The sequence below is a fragment of the Littorina saxatilis genome, linkage group LG15 (assembly GCF_037325665.1).
Source record: "Littorina saxatilis isolate snail1 linkage group LG15, US_GU_Lsax_2.0, whole genome shotgun sequence".
Lineage (NCBI taxonomy): Eukaryota > Metazoa > Mollusca > Gastropoda > Littorinimorpha > Littorinidae > Littorina > Littorina saxatilis.
In genome coordinates, this window is record NC_090259.1 from 16284800 (window position 1) to 16300976 (window position 16177).

The 16177-nt window shown below is 40.7% G+C and overlaps 1 protein-coding gene across 1 annotated transcript in view; it reads right to left on the reverse strand.

Moving 5' to 3' along the window:
- Window positions 1-650: 650 nt before the first annotated feature.
- Window positions 651-16177, reverse strand: part of LOC138947934 (uncharacterized) — a 21176-nt gene continuing 5649 nt past the window's right edge. The window contains exons 4-8 of the mRNA XM_070319460.1: window positions 15761-15914; window positions 8837-8981; window positions 5489-5690; window positions 4988-5083; window positions 651-811 (exon numbers count right to left, since the gene is read on the reverse strand). Coding sequence (XP_070175561.1) covers window positions 651-811; window positions 4988-5083; window positions 5489-5690; window positions 8837-8981; window positions 15761-15914 — 758 coding nt within the window. The remainder of the gene's footprint in view (window positions 812-4987; window positions 5084-5488; window positions 5691-8836; window positions 8982-15760; window positions 15915-16177) is intronic.

A 16177-nucleotide genomic window follows, 5' to 3' on the forward strand; every position in this document is an offset into this window, starting at 1 on the left:
AACAACGGCGCCTCGTTTTTGCGCTAGACCTAACTTTTAAAATCTAAATAATAAATTGACAGCTTGTTACACAAACATTCTTTAATCATAAAAGAATTCGTTTTTCATCAAGACAAGATCAGAACAATTCGAAGTTGTGAAAGTTTAAAAAAAGAAAAGCCCGGAAGCAGGGTCACGCAAGGGTCGTAGCAGACGACGGCCGGTTTATCAGTGCAAATCGCCGTTCCTCTCAACAGTCAAAAGCCATCGCTAGAGTTCTTGTGAACCACAGCCGTTGTTTCGTGCATAAAAAAAACGTGCTATTGTAGATAAGCTCACGTCGAGTCGCATTCAAATGACTAACTATGACGACTGCATTGTGAAAAGGGAAAACTGGATCACACGGGTTCACGATGGCTCAGGGGTAAGATAAACCACGCAAAAATAAATTCTTTGAAAATTGTTCGCTCTTTACGGAAGGCACCTAGGATGTTCTCAATTGGTGAGTGTTTAAATGAAATGGTGTTTGTACTGTGTGTAAAAGCCTGACCGTATCTGTGATGGTTTACGGGAGGCTTACTCTGCCTTTAAATCAACCCCAACTGCTTTATCTGACCCCCAAAAAGAGCCTGTTGGGGTCCTTTAAGCAAATATAATGAACGAAATGAAGATTACCTGCGTGTTGGGTGAGGCAGGACGGTAATGACCAGTCCCTTGACCCTCAGACGTCTCAGATGACTGGCCAGGATGATTCGGGGCTCGTCACAATTCTCGTTGCCGCTCAGCCGTTCCCAGCCGGTAGGGGAGGCAAAGTAAGTGGCGGTGCTGTCCCCTGATAGCAGAAAAGGTTCAGCGATGTTTTCATTGGTTGAAATGAGTTAAACGCACAATTAAAAAAAAAATTGTAATGGTTTCATGTTTGTATTTTTTTAATTTTTTTAAATTTTTATTTATTTATTTTATTTTGCCAAGCACATCATTGTGGGGCTTTTAATAAAAAAATTCAAGCATCCGTCCACAACGTATCAACATTCATCCTTCAACATTTACACAATACTGAAATATCTCAACGCTAATTCATATCCTAACATCACATTTATATCAATAGGCCTACCATATCTGTACTTACTGATACACATTTTTGAAATGAGCAAAATATGATTAATAATTTTGTTTATTGGGGTTTGCACTTCTGGAGAATAACCAAACAATACATCTTTTTCTGTTAATATAATATTTTCTCCTGTATTAACAAATATGCATCTTCTAACATTTTCCCAAAACAATTTCATTTTGCTACATTTCCAAAAGAAGTTTTCAATATAATCCATTTCATTACAAAGACTACATAAACTATTTTCTTTTAACTTTATTTTATGCAATAAAATATTTGTGGGATAAATATTATGTAAAATTTTCCATTGGAGTAACTTTAATCTTTCTTCGCTTGTACATGCACTTGCCAGGACCGACCCAATACTTTTCGTCAATGCAAATGTTATATTTGTGGGACCAAAATTTTACAGAGCAGGGTTCACTGGCTTTGGATTGCGTTAATATCGCACGAAATTTCTTCGGGGAAGGGTTATTTAGCATGCCCTGAAAACAGGTCGCAGGAGGCTCGTCACCCGCGTCTTCTTTAACTGTGTTGTCTCGCAGTGCTCGCGCGCAGAGGGCCGTGTGCAAAGCGTTGTACTCAAACAGCCTTGTGGCACTATATCCGACAATGGCACAAATATGTTCAAATGACACAATATTTTCGTCTATCCATACATCACGTACACAATTCACACCGGCTTCAATCCATTTATCAAAACACAACACATTCTTTCTAAAAATAATATCTGCATTATTCCACAAACATTGATCAAAAATACTTTCTTTTTGAACAGGAAATAAATATCTGTTCTCAATCCATATTTTTAAAACTTGTTGCCAAAATTTTGATTTAACTCTGGTCAGACCAATAAACTGTTTCGGTTTGGCAGTTGATTTAAAGCAACACAGCTGGCTTCCAAGAACCTCAAAATAATGTCTTGGAATCAATTGCCAATTTGCAAAATCTGTTTGTTGTAACCTGGCTGCCCAACATAACAAAAAGGATGTCTGCATATCATGCATATTTATCATGTTAATACCGCCTATTTCTATTTTATTACATACAACTGTTCGTTTCACCTTTGACCACATTCCAACAATTCTTTCAATTCTATCAAACCGTAATGACCAAATCTCTTCAATGTCAGAAGCACCGATATCGTTTCTAAATATTATACCCAAAATGTTTAACTGTTTTTTCCATCTTATATTACAGTATTGCTCAAGACTGTTCTTCATGGATCCTAGCCACATTGCCTCTGTTTTATTTTCATTCAGATGTAAATTTGAAATACATGAAAACTGTCTTACTATTAACAGTACTTGTTGGAGATCGTGTTTATCTTTAAGGAACATTGTTACGTCGTCTGCATACATTGCCAATTTTAAAATATATTCCAAATTGGTTTTTGAATGAAATGACGGGAATTTTAATCCTTTTATATTTGGGTCACTGCGTATCTTAATGGCTAAAAGTTCAAGGCCAAGGACAAAGGCCATCGGTGAAAAATTACATCCCTGACGAATTCCGGTTAATACGTCGAATTCCTCAGAGATCCATCCCATGTAATTGATGCAACTTGTGGTATTATTCGTTAACATTTTTACGGAATTCAAAAAGTTATCACCGAAACCAAATTTTCTAAATGCCCAATACATATAATCTTTGGAAATTGAGTCAAAAGCACGTGAAAAGTCAAGGGCAAGTAAAATGCCTGGTTCATTTTTCTGATTCATAAAATCTGTTACGTCATCAATCAATCGAATAACATCGCTTGATTTTCTCCCTTTAATAAAACCGACTTGATCTTCTGAAATAATATCAGTAATGACAGATGCGAGACGAATTGCTAAACACTTTACAAATATTTTATAGTCAGTATTTGTTAGCGAAATTGGTCTCCAATTGATTAGGCTGTCCCGTGGTAAATCTTTTCCTTTGTGGAGTAAGGAAATAACTGCTCTTTGTTGTGTAGTCGACATCTCACCGACTTGAAAGAATGTTTGTAGAGAATTGAAAACCATCGTCTTTAGGCTCGGCAAAAAAACACTTCACGACACTAGCTGTAAGCCCGTCCAAACATGGCGATGATCCGTTCCTTAACAACTGTAATGCTCTGCCAATTTCGTCAATAGTAAATTCCCGGTCCATGTCATCTGAATTTTACAGAAATCCCATTTGTCGTGGGGGTTGTCCTCGGAATAATCATTCATATATTGTTCCAAAAACACATTCATTTGGTCAACAAACTCAGAATCACGCAAAAGGCTGTCATTAAATTTCCAATACGAAGGACCTCTTACTATATGTGTTAAATTATAATACATAATTACCATTCTGTGGTCGGTTTGTGCAACTGATTGTATTTTACAATTATTAGAACGGTTCAATACGGCATCACATGCTAAAATATAATCGAGTCTCCTCGCAATAAAAGGTGTCTTGCGAGACCACGTAAACTCTTTATCTTCTGGATGAAACAAACGCCATACATCATTCAAACCTTGTTCATTCAATAAACTCTTAAAATTGTTTACGTCTATTTCACAATGTTTTCCTCCACTTATAATGTCCAAATTATTGTCCAGCACACAATTAAAATCTCCGCAAACTATTTTTCTAACATCGTTTTTTTCATTCATATAATTCATGAGAAACTTATAAAATGATCTTCTTTCATTAACAGTTGTGGGACTGTAAACATTGATAATATACAGAATTTCATCATCCAAGTGAACCTTAAGTTCCTGTACTCTTTTAGATTTCTCAACACACTTAACATCATACGGAAAATTCTTTCGGACCAAAATCATTTGGCCCAGGCTGTGGTTCGTTGCAGATGAATAAAATAATTTCCCTCCCCATTCTCTTTCCCATTGATCAACATCTGCCTCTGTAACATACGTCTCTTGTAAACAAATTATATCAAATTGTTGTTTTCTCAAATTGTAAACAAAATGCTTTCCGTTTTGCTCTATTTCGCAAACCGTGGATGTTTACTGTAGAAATCGATAAGGCCGCCATGGCTAAAAATAACTTACATTATACTTGAATCGTGTATCGTGCTCGAAAGTCCGTGGGGCATAGCGAGGTCAGAGGCCGAACAGTTCTACATGATGCACGGGGCAGTGTCATCCCCACACACTATCATCCGTGTTATGATCTCTATCAAGGTCAAGGCCAAGTGTGACGTCATGTGCGGTGTCTACCACTGTGTTGTCAAGGCGTGTTATTTTCGCTGAAACGTATATTTTGTTGTTTTTGTTTTAGCTGTAAAATCGCCGAATACTTTGCCGTCATTTCGGCAGATTTATTGAACTCTTTTTTCCACATTGGGCAGAAAGAGTGACGCTAACGGGTGTCTTCAAATAATTATATTCAGAAATGTCAAAAATAGAAAAATCAGAAAATTAATCCGCGGAACATACTTACAATGTGCCTGATTGGTCATAGAGGAACGGCGCAACATACTTACAATGTGCCTGATTGGTCATAGACATAGAGGAACGGCGCAACATACTTACAATGTGCCTGATTGGTCATAGAGGAACGGCGCAACATACTTACAATGTGCCTGATTGGTCATAGAGGAACGGCGCAACATACTTACAATGTGCCTGATTGGTCATAGAGGAACGGCGCAACATACTTACAATGTGCCTGATTGGTCATAGAGGAACGGCGCTCCTTTCTTACCAGGATCGTATGCCAGGTTGGATGCCCATTTGTCTGGGCAGTAGTATATGAGAGGAGAGGTGGTGTGCACGAGTAGGCGTCAGACTGGGTGGAACCCGAGCAATGAGTCGGACTGGTTGAAATCTCAAACAAGTCACAATTTCATACATGGCGCTTAGCTCTCACACAGTCGGGCGCTTTTCATGCACATCAACACCATTCACCATTTCTTACCATAGACTTTGTCAGAACTCTTGTGATCATTTATGTCCAACAGAATCTGATCCGTTTGCTCTTGATACGCCTGACAGTATGTTTCCCAAGGCACTCCTGGAACACACAAAACAGTCATACAACAATCGTATCATATCTGCTTTAGATACTTAAAAAATTAAAGATTACACGCCGTAGAATCGACGGAAATATAGAACGGTTCTAAGAAATTTCGGACAGCAACATATCTGGATTGAGACAGTAAGTGTCTCTGGACTTTGTCTTTGCTTGAGGTAAATCGAACGCGTATCTAACTGATTCTTGTTTATGCGAGCGTATAAGACGTTAGATTGGATTATTTACACTAGCATATCTAGCATAATTATCATCACATACATGTCCCTAATAGGTAAGCTTCCTGTGAGGACGTCAAGCCCCCCCCCCTCCCCCCCCCTCCCCCCCCCCCCATCTAGTATTCGCAGGCTTAAGATTTTTACTGGTGACAGTTTCTTTTTGACGTACCAGCGTGTCTTCCAAGGTCCCACCAGTGCTGCTGCTCTTTCTTGCCAATGACGTGCGGGTGAATCAGAATCTTGGACATGACGTCATCGGTGCCGGGCCCGGCCGCCCCGGCCAGGAAGAAGTACGGGATACAGGTGAACTTTCCCCCATTGTCTGGATACCAACACGGGTTTTTGCTGCGTCCTAAGTAACGGAAAGGGCCCTGGAACGAGTATTTTTAAAGATTTGTGAAGGTTGAACACTTTGCGAAGTATGTAAATTACTTACCAGCATACAAAAAACCCAAGAGTTGTAGGTTATCATGAAGCGACAATTTTTCACTTATTTTGGGAATGTATGATTGTTAAAACCTTCTGGATTAAATTGAATAATGTATTGCACAAAGAATGTTTACATTGTGAACGTTTGACATTTTTAAAAGGATGGATAATATTTGGAAATGATGATAATGTGAACACTGATAATGTTTTAAATTTGATTATTCTTTCAGGAAAATATTATATTTATAAATGTAAACTTCAGGGCTCAGTTCCACTTTTTTAGTGTTTTTTTTTTAAAGATATTAAAACAAAGATATATTGAAAAGAAATTGAATTTTATTAGGAATAGAAATTTTGAATTTTTATCAGACTGGTTACCTAATATATGTTAGGTTATTGACCAAGGCGAAGTGTCCATTTCAGCTTAATTATTTCCACAGTTTAAAATTGTAGGCTTTATATAAGACTTTAGGCAAGAGTGTGTGTGTATGTCTTATGTCTTATGTCTGTCTGTCTTATCCTCTTATCTGTCTGTCACCCTCTCCAATCTTATGGGTGCAGGGGTGTCTTGTATTTTAGTGACTCTTGATCACACAGCCATCGTCGAACGCTGAAGAAGAAGAAGAAGTGACTCTTGATCATTGTTGGGTGAAACTTAAAGAATCTATTATTCGTGTTTGTACCACCATCATTACCCCTCTCTCTCTCTCTCTCTCTCTCTCTCTCTCTCTCTCTCTCTCTCTCTCTCTCTCTCTCTCTCTCTCTCTCTCTCTCTCTCTCTTTCTTTCTTTTTATCAGTATTGTACTCTGCATGTTATGTTCCGGTATTACTTGTGGACGAATGGTATGTTATATGTCTGTCTGTCTGTTTTGTCCTAATGTTGTGAATATATGTCTTGTATACTTGCCATTTACATCGGAAGTGTGTCGTAACAATGAACTGCTAACATGTACATATCGAACTCTACGTTTCCTTGAGTGATAAATGTTGAAGGATGAATGATGATACATTGTAGACGGATGCATGTTTTTGATTAAAAGCCCCACAATGATGTGCTTGGCAAATAAAAAAAATAAAAAAAAAATAAAAAAAAGAGTTGTAGGTTATTGGAACGTTGAACTATTGACTGGGGGAAGGTGGTGGACGTCTCAGAGCTGTAAGGCTTACCAGCGCTTTGTTGTTACTTCAACTCTTCTCAACAATCTTGATCTTTAAACGGTAAGAAATCTTATTGTGTGTGTGTGGGGTCAGGGATGGCCAAATCTCAAAATTTTAACTCACAAGCCGGGCGAGTAAATTCAAGAAAGTCACCAGCCCGCTAGAAATTTCGCGGTCCCGGTTCATACCACAGTTGCTGCTTCAGGGTTTAAGGCAGGTCAAATGGAGACAGGGACATTACTCTTCATACACAAAGGGAAGCCACTGAGTTGTGTCGCCATTTTTTCCTGGCAGGCTGGGAATTCGAACACATCGAACAGGGAACGCAGAAGAAAAAGAACACGTCGAACATTCGAATGACGTAAATAGAACAAACGTCACATTTTTCAGGCAGCGTAAGTGAATGACGTCAGAAAATGACGACACCGCCAGAAATAAAAACAATGCGACACGCCTCCCAACCACGAGGTCAAAAACACGTGGACATCTAATGAAATCGGTACAAAGCCGTTCTCTTTGCCAGTGACATCGTAATAATCACCAAAGCTAACATTGAAGCTCCGGTAGCAGGTAAGAGAGTGTCTCCCAACCCGTGATGCTCACAGCGTGATTGCATCAGAATACCACATGTTAAAACCGGTGTTTGAACTAGAATAACAGCCAGTAGTATTAAGAACAAGTGTCTTGTGTATGCAGCCCTCTTTCTGCTGTTCGCTGGCAGCAGATAATACAATAATTGAAGTCCTTCGAGGCATAAGGGGCCCATAAGGCGAAAAATTGCTTTAATTCCACCCTCAAAAAGTCCCAGCCTTCAAACCGTAACAAATAACAGTACGCACTATTAAGCAAAATTATAAACCAAGCCTTGATTATTAATTTTTATTATTACACTTGTATCAAACAAGTGACCTCCACCTTTTGATTGGCGTTTTTATTACATTTGAATCGGACTTGTGGCCTTTCAAAGTTGCGGTGACCTTTGACTTTCAACAGAGGTCATATGTAACAGTGGTTTTTAAAAACATAATTTAGTTGGCTCATATATCTGAGACAAATGATCGGACAACAGCCCTTTACATTATCGTGACACATATTTTTCTGAGGCACACTGGACAGTAATAGTGCAAAGGGTGGGGTTAATCAAGGGAGTGAACCCCCCCTAAAAACACCACCAACCTGTCGTTTTTTTGTTTTTTTTAATGCCGTTTTGATCGCTCTTGCGTTTACAACCCATCTCATCAAATCGTAATTTATTTCCAGGCTACCAGCAATAAAATACCTCAACATGAGGAACAAATTTAAAATAAACTCTGGCAAAAGACGTGACGTCACAAAGTTTGAGTATGCGCAACATTTTCGTTTACCAGTGCACTTCGTTACCTGCCCATTGCTGCTTTGGGTGATATTTTTTAAATGACTATTCCTATGCAGATGTTTGTGTAATTGGCCGTTTTCAAAACATACCCATTTTTCGATTTTTCGGTCCAAAATTCAAAACGGGCACTGTCTTCCGAGACTCATAGCTCCGAAACGAACCCACTACCCTATTTTTTTTTTATGCTGAATGCATAGCAGACAGATCGAACTTAAAAAATAACCAACTTTTGGGAGAAACCAATTTATATTTAACGGGTCCAGTGAACTACCTTAAATGGCGTTGGAACTCGATTGAAAAACAAAAAGTGTTGCATTTGACCAGAATTGTCACTGGCCAGCCGGGCGAGTTGCCAGGCGGTTTCTACTAGCCCGGCAGATTTTGTACTCGCCCTTGGCGATGGGGCAGACGATTTGGCCATCCCAGGGGGTGGTGGGGGTTGGGGGTTGGGAGGTGTGGGGGGGGGGGGGGGGGTTGTTGTGGGTGGGGGGGTGGGGGGGGGGGGGGGGTGGTGGGTGGTGGTGGGGGGGTTGTTCCGGAGCTGGAAGACTCACCAGCGTGAGGAAGGTCTCCCCCCAAGGCCTGACGGCGACGAGGGACTTGGAGCAAGATCCGAACAGCGGTTCATCCTCCACAAACTCCTTGGCCTTGCCGAACGCTTTGCTCTGTTTGTAGGACGTGTCGAACCACTCGTACACCCTGTGGGAAAAGCCTCAAATTAATTGGGCGAAGTCGACTTTCGCGAAGTTTTTTTGTACACAAAGTCGGCTGCACGAAGCTTTGCACTGAATTTTCGGTAAAAATTCTTCGCAAAGTCGACTTCGGGCTCAATTATGGACAGCCTTAAAGAAAAAAAGTTCAAAAGAGTATTTCAAGTCTAAATTAACATTATGTGAAATGTTCACAAGGTCTAAAAAGCAAAGGTCAAATTATTTTTTTAATTTTTTTACTTGTATCTCTTATGCACACGTATTCATTCTCCACATTAAAACCCACGGTGAAGAAAGGCTGGTGCTTGAGAATAAAAAACCCAAGTAAGGACAAAACAGAAGATTTACAAAAACCGTGACTTGGAGCTATAAAGTGAACAAACAAGAGATACAAGGGAAACAGATCGAGTATACCTGATGCTTTGACTTAGCTTAAATGGTTGATGTTTTCAAGATCGACGAAGTAAAAGATAGGCTAGTGCTTATCTTTTGTAAAGCAGTATCACATCAGAGTCAGAAAGAACAGTTCTCACACAAAGCGATTGCTCAAAATAAGCGCAACTGCGCAGTTCAAAAAATCGTTTTGATATGGAAGAACTATCACATACCGATCAAAACAAATGGCAGTGATCAGTTAACCTTTGCCGGATGCCGCTTTTGACTACACACTCCCGACGATGCGGGTTTGTCTGAACCCATACATTTGAAAGAGGGTTTTTACTGTTTATTCCTCTAACGACGATGCGGGTTTGTCTGAACCCATACATTTGAAAGAGGGTTTTTACCGTTTATTTCTCTAACGACGGGGTGGGTTCAGGGAAACCCACAGCGCTACTTCAGTGGTTGCATCGAGTTTCTCCCTTCACCGACCTCTTGCAGGGGAGGGAGAGGGGGAGGGAGAGGGGGAGGGAGAGACTGAGAGACTAAGAAAGAGAGAGAGAGAGAGACAGAGAGAGAGAGACTAAGAAAGAGAGAGAGAGAGACTAAGAAAGAGAGAGAGAGACTAAGAAAGAGAGAGAGACTAAGAAAGAGAGAGAGAGAGTCTAAGAAAGAGAGTGAGAGACTAAGAAAGAGAGAGAGAGAGACTAAGAAAGAGAGAGAGGGAGACTAAGAAAGAGAGAGAGAGAGAGACTAAGAAAGAGAGAGAGACTAAGAAAGAGCCCGGAGAGAGAGAGACTAAGAAAGAGAGAGAGACTAAGAAAGAGAGAGAGAGACTAAGAAAGAGAGAGAGACTAAAAAAAAAGAGAGAGAGAGAGACTAAGAAAGAGAGAGAGAGAGAGAGACTAAGAAAGAGAGAGAGAGAGAGAGACTAAGAAAGAGAGAGAGAGACTAAAAAAAAGAGAGAGAGACTAAGAAAGAGAGAGAGAGAGAGACTAAGAGAGAGAAAGAGAGACTAAGAAAGAGAGAGAGACTAAGAGAGAGAGAGAGAGACTAAGAGAGAGAGAGAGAGACTAAGAAAGAGAGAGAGAGACTAAGAGAGAGAGAGAGACTAAGAAAGAGAGAGAGAGACTAAGAAAGAGAGAGAGAGAGACTAAGAAAGAGAGAGAGAGACTAAGAAAGAGAGAGAGAGACTAAGAAAGAGAGAGAGAGAGACTAAGAAAGAGAGAGAGAGACTAAGAAAGAGAGAGAGAGAGAGACTAAGAAAGAGAGAGAGAGACTAAGAAAGAGAGAGAGAGAGACTAAGAAAGAGCTAGAGAGAGAGAGAGAGAGACTAAGAAAGAGAGAGAGAGACTAAGAAAGAGAGAGAGACTAAGAAAGAGAGACTAAGAAAGAGAGAGAGAGAGAGAGACTAAAAGAGAGAGAGAGAGACTAAGAAAGAGAGAGAGAGAGAGACTAAGAAAGAGAGAGAGAAAGAGAGACTAAGAAAGAGAGAGAGACTAAGAGAGAGAGAGAGACTAAGAAAGAGAGAGAGAGAGACTAAGAGAGAGAGAGAGAGACTAAGAAAGAGAGAGAGAGACTAAGAAAGAGAGAGAGAGAGACTAAGAAAGAGAGAGAGAGACTAAGAAAGAGAGAGAGAGACTAAGAAAGAGAGAGAGAGACTAAGAAAGAGAGAGAGAGACTAAGAAAGAGAGAGAGAGAGACTAAGAAAGAGAGAGAGAGAGACTAAGAAAGAGAGAGAGAGAGAGAGACCAAGAAAGAGAGAGAGACTAAAAAAGAGAGAGAGACCAAGAAAGAGAGAGAGAGACTAAGAGAGAGAAAGAGAGACTAAGAAAGAGAGAGAGACTAAAAGAGAGAGAGACTAAGAGAGAGAGAGAGACTAAGAAAGAGAGAGAGAGACTAAGAGAGAGTGAGAGAGAGAGAGACTAAGAAAGAGAGAGAGAGACTAAGAAAGAGAGAGAGAGAGACTAAGAAAGAGAGAGAGAGAGACTAAGAAAGAGAGAGAGAGAGACTCAGAAAGAGAGAGAGACTAAGAAAGAGAGAGGGAGACTAAGAAAGAGAGAGAGAGAGAGACTAAGAAAGAGAGAGAGAGAGAGACTAAGAAAGAGAGAGAGAGAGAGAGAGAGAGAGACTAAGAAAGAGAGAGAGAGAGACTAAGAAAGAGAGAGAGAGAGACTAAGAAAGAGCTAGAGAGAGAGAGAGAGACTAAGAAAGAGAGAGAGAGACTAAGAAAGAGAGAGAGAGACTAAGAAAGAGAGAGAGAGAGAGAGACTAAGAAAGAGAGAGAGAGAGACTAAAAGAGAGAGAGAGAGAGACTAAGAAAGAGAGAGAGAGAGAGACTAAGAAAGAGAGAGAGAAAGAGAGACTAAGAAAGAGAGAGAGACTAAGAGAGAGAGAGAGACTAAGAAAGAGAGAGAGAGACTAAGAGAGAGAGAGAGACTAAGAAAGAGAGAGAGAAAGACTAAGAAAGAGAGAGAGAGAGACTAAGAAAGAGAGAGAGAGACTAAGAAAGAGAGAGAGCGAGAGACTAAGAAAGAGAGAGAGAGACTAAGAAAGAGAGAGACTAAGAAAGAGAGAGAGAGACTAAGAAAGAGAGAGAGAGAGACTAAGAAAGAGAGAGAGAGAGACTAAGAAAGAGAGACAGAGAGAGAGACTAAGAGAGAGAGAGACAGAGAGAGAGACTAAGAGAGAGAGAGAGAGACAGAGAGAGAGAGAGACAGAGAGAGAGACAGACAGAGAGAGAGACAGACAGAGAGACTGAGAGAGAGACAGAGACAGACAGTCAGATAGACAGTCAGATAGACGGATAGACAGACAGACAGACAGACAGAGCAACTGACAACAGACATACAGACAGAGAGATACGGACAGACAAACAGAGAGACAGACAGTCTCTTGGAGACAAACAGGCAGACAGACACTGTTCCGCCGCTTTGGTAATTATGGGTGTAGCAGAACCCGCGCCGTCGGCAGAGGGATAGTTACAATCACTACTACTCTTTAAAAGTATGGGTATGTGTGAACCCGCGCCATCGGTAGTGTTTATGTAAATTATCATAATCAATTAATTCTGATGTTTTGTCATGTACACACTAAAAATTTGCAGACAGAGAGCAAATTAGGTGTGTGAGAGATACTTAAAATTTCAAAACGATACCTTTAATGGTTCCAGAGTTACAATGATTTTAGTGTGTCTCTGGGTACAGGTGAACCCAGGAAGCACGGCAAAGGTTAACGGTTTACTGACTGGTATAGACACATTTTAACCGGTAGAATATTAGAAATTCAGGATAAAATTAAACACTGCTAGTTTTTAACACATTGCCCCCTCCCGTTTCTGTTTTAACAGAAAGTTAAAAGCGTCCCTCTGCCTCTTACTGTTTTGAACACAGAATAGTGTCCCTTTTTATATGTAGTCAAGTTTTGACTAAATATTTTAACATCGAGGGGGAATCGAAACGAGGGTCGTGGTGTATGTGCGTGTGTGCGTGTGTGCGTGTGTGTGTGTGTGTGTGTAGAGCGATTCAGACTAAACTACTTGACCGATCTTTATGAAATTTGACATGAGAGTTCCTGGGTATGAAATCCCCGAACGTTTTTTTCATTTTTTGGATAAATGTCTTTGATGACGTCATATCCGGCTTTTCGTGAAAGTTGAGGCGGCACTGTCACGCCCTCATTTTTCAACCAAATTGGTTCAAATTTTGGTCAAGTAATCTTCGACAAAGCCCGGACTTCGGTATTGCATTTCAGCTTGGTGGCTTAAAAATTAATTAATGACTTTGGTCATTAAAAATCTGAAAATTGTAAAAAAAAATAAAAATTTATAAAACGATCCAAATTTACGTTTATCTTATTTTCCATCATTTGCTGATTCCAAAAACATATAAATATGTTATATTCGGATTAAAAACAAGCTCTGAAAATTAAATATATAAAAATTATTATCAAAATTAAATTGTCCAAATCAATTTAAAAACACTTTCATCTTATTCCTTGTCTGTTCCTGATTCCAAAAACATATAGATATGATATGTTTGGATTAAAAACACGCTCAGAAAGTTAAAACAAAGAGAGGTACAGAAAAGCGTGCTATCCTTCTTAGCGCAACTACTACCCCGCTCTTCTTGTCAATTTCACTGCCTTTGCCATGAGCGGTGGACTGACGATGCTACGAGTATACGGTCTTGCTGAAAAATGGCATTGCGTTCAGTTTCATTCTGTGAGTTCGACAGCTACTTGACTAAATATTGTATTTTCGCCTTACGCGACTTGTTTTTGTTACACCATAGCTTCAGTCTGTTCATCCGTTTATCTGTCTGTTCGTTTGCATGCCTATCCTTCTGTCAGATTTTTTCAATTTTCTTTATTCAATATCTTTCCCTCCGTCTCTCTTTAGATGCTTTATGCTTTGGTTTTCCTTACTCAAAGCTGAAGAGTACCAATACAACTAATGTATTGGATTTTCAGTCAGTGAAAGAAAGAAGGGACGCAACGCAGCTCCGGTCTAGCTTTGACTACCCTGGATACTCTCCCCTGATGTGCGTGTCCCACCAAGCTGTCAGGCTAGTAGTCAAGTCTCCCACTGTGGCTGATGGGGTCTATGGCGACCAAAAGAGTGGGATTCCCTGTAGGTGGAGTTCCTGTAGGTGGATTTCATGTATACAGTATACAGGGAATACCACAGGGTGTAGTTCCTGTAGCGTTTGGCTGATATCGCTGAAAGTCACGTGATGCTTAGCGACATCGGTAGAATGTGATGGTTTTCGATCTTTTTTGATATTTCTTAGAAATTCGAGTATGGTTTGCAAGTTTTATTGAAAAACTACACCCTGTAGGATTCACTGTATACAGGGAATCCCCCTACAGGAACTCCACCTACAGGGAATCCCACTCTTTTGGTCGACATAGTGACCCCATCAGCCCCACGCTGCGCCTTGTAAAAAGCCCGAGCAGTTGCAAACCTTGAACCTGCCACTTCCTTCGAAAGCAATGCAAGCCACATTGAATATTCTTTTGTGCACTGCACTGTACAGCAGGGGGATTGAAGTTAGGCTGATACATTGAACAAAAGTGGGGTTAGGCAGGGCTCCCCACGGACGCCCCTCCTAGTGCGTCCCGGGACCCCAACTTTTAATTTTTAGAGGGTCCATGGACCCCCACTGCAAAATTTTAGAGGGTCCCAAAGGTCCAAACACCGAAAAGTCCCAGTGTACTTATAACGGACGACTGCAGTCTGAAAATGGTATCCGCTACGGTACGCACGATAAAGGAAATTTAGTGCGTCCCAGGACCCGCTCTTTTAAAGTCCAGTGCGTCCCGGGACCCCCTACATACATTTTTAGTACGTGTTTTCGGCTTCCAGTGCGTATAGGACGCAGGGACGCGCACTATGGGGAGCCCTGGGTAGGAGTGATGATAAACAATTTAAAGAATTTTTGGCCGGGGGACTCCAAGCTTATTTTCCCTGAAGATATATTATTTTCTGTCTTCAGGGGGGGGGGGGGGGGGGGGGGGGGGGGGTGTGAGTGGTAAAAGAGCAGTTTTATTTAAATTGTAACGTTTAAATACCTCGATACCTTGATGAACAACTCAGGCCTTTAATAGGGGCACGGATGGGAGCCTTTGAGAGGACACGACGGTAGAGAGAAACACGCGCACATCAGGGGACACTATCCCCACAGCCCACTTCAGTCGTCAACATCACGGGCCAAAGAATCTAGACACATCCATCGTCGAACGCTGAAAAAGAAGGGGACACTATCCAGGGTATTCAAAGATTGATCGGGGATGCATTGCGTCCCCTTAGTCTTTCAACACGCCAATTAATTAGTTTCATCAGTACTCTTCAGCTTTAACGCCAACAAGGAAACGTCAACGACACAGCCAACCAGGACAGTGGGATCCCTATTGTAAGACCCCAGAATTCAGTCTTCCTTCATTTTGAGACCCGGTTTCCTCAGACTTTCTGTTTGTAACCTCTGTAAATGTAGCCCCGTTTTAAGACTCCCTCCTTTTTAAGACCTTGTTTTCTTAGACTTTCTGTTCGTAACCTCTGTAAATGTACCCCCGTTTTAAGACTTCCTCCTTTTTAAGACCTTGTTTTCTTAGACTTTCTGTTCGTAACCTCTGTAAATGTACCCCCGTTTTAAGACTTCCTCCTTTTTAAGACCTTGTTTTCTTAGACTTTCTGTTCGTAACCTCTGTAAATGTACCCCCGTTTTAAGACTTCCTCCTTTTTAAGACCTTGTTTTCTTAGACTTTCTGTTCGTAACCTCTGTAAATGTAGCCCCGTTTTAAGACTCCCTCCTTTTTAAGACCAGGATTTCTCAGAGTTTTGAAGGTCTTACAGGGGAGGTTCCACTGTATTACCATAGCAACCACTCTCACTTTGTCTCTTCCGTAGGGGGGACAAACTTCTGTAGAACTTCCGGGGGACCCCCGCCTCCTTTCTTGGCTTTCTTCAGCTTTTTCTTGGACTTGCCCGATACCACGTCTGAGGGACTGCCGCCCAGGCCGAGACTCAGCATCACTTTCTCTGGAGCTGTGGCCAAAAAATAATGGTCTGTCAATGAAGCTGCAATTTTAATGGAATATTCCCCGCAATTGTTAACAAAAAGTACAGCCTTTTTCTAGAGCTGGTTAAAATGAAATTTAACATTCGAAAAATAATGACATACGTGCTGAAAAAAATACATTTATGGAATAATTATCACCATCTGTTTTGGTACGTGTCACAAAAGGCATCTTCATATTCAATGAAGTTCCGATCAAGAGCTATTATGGCAAATTACATAAATTGTATTG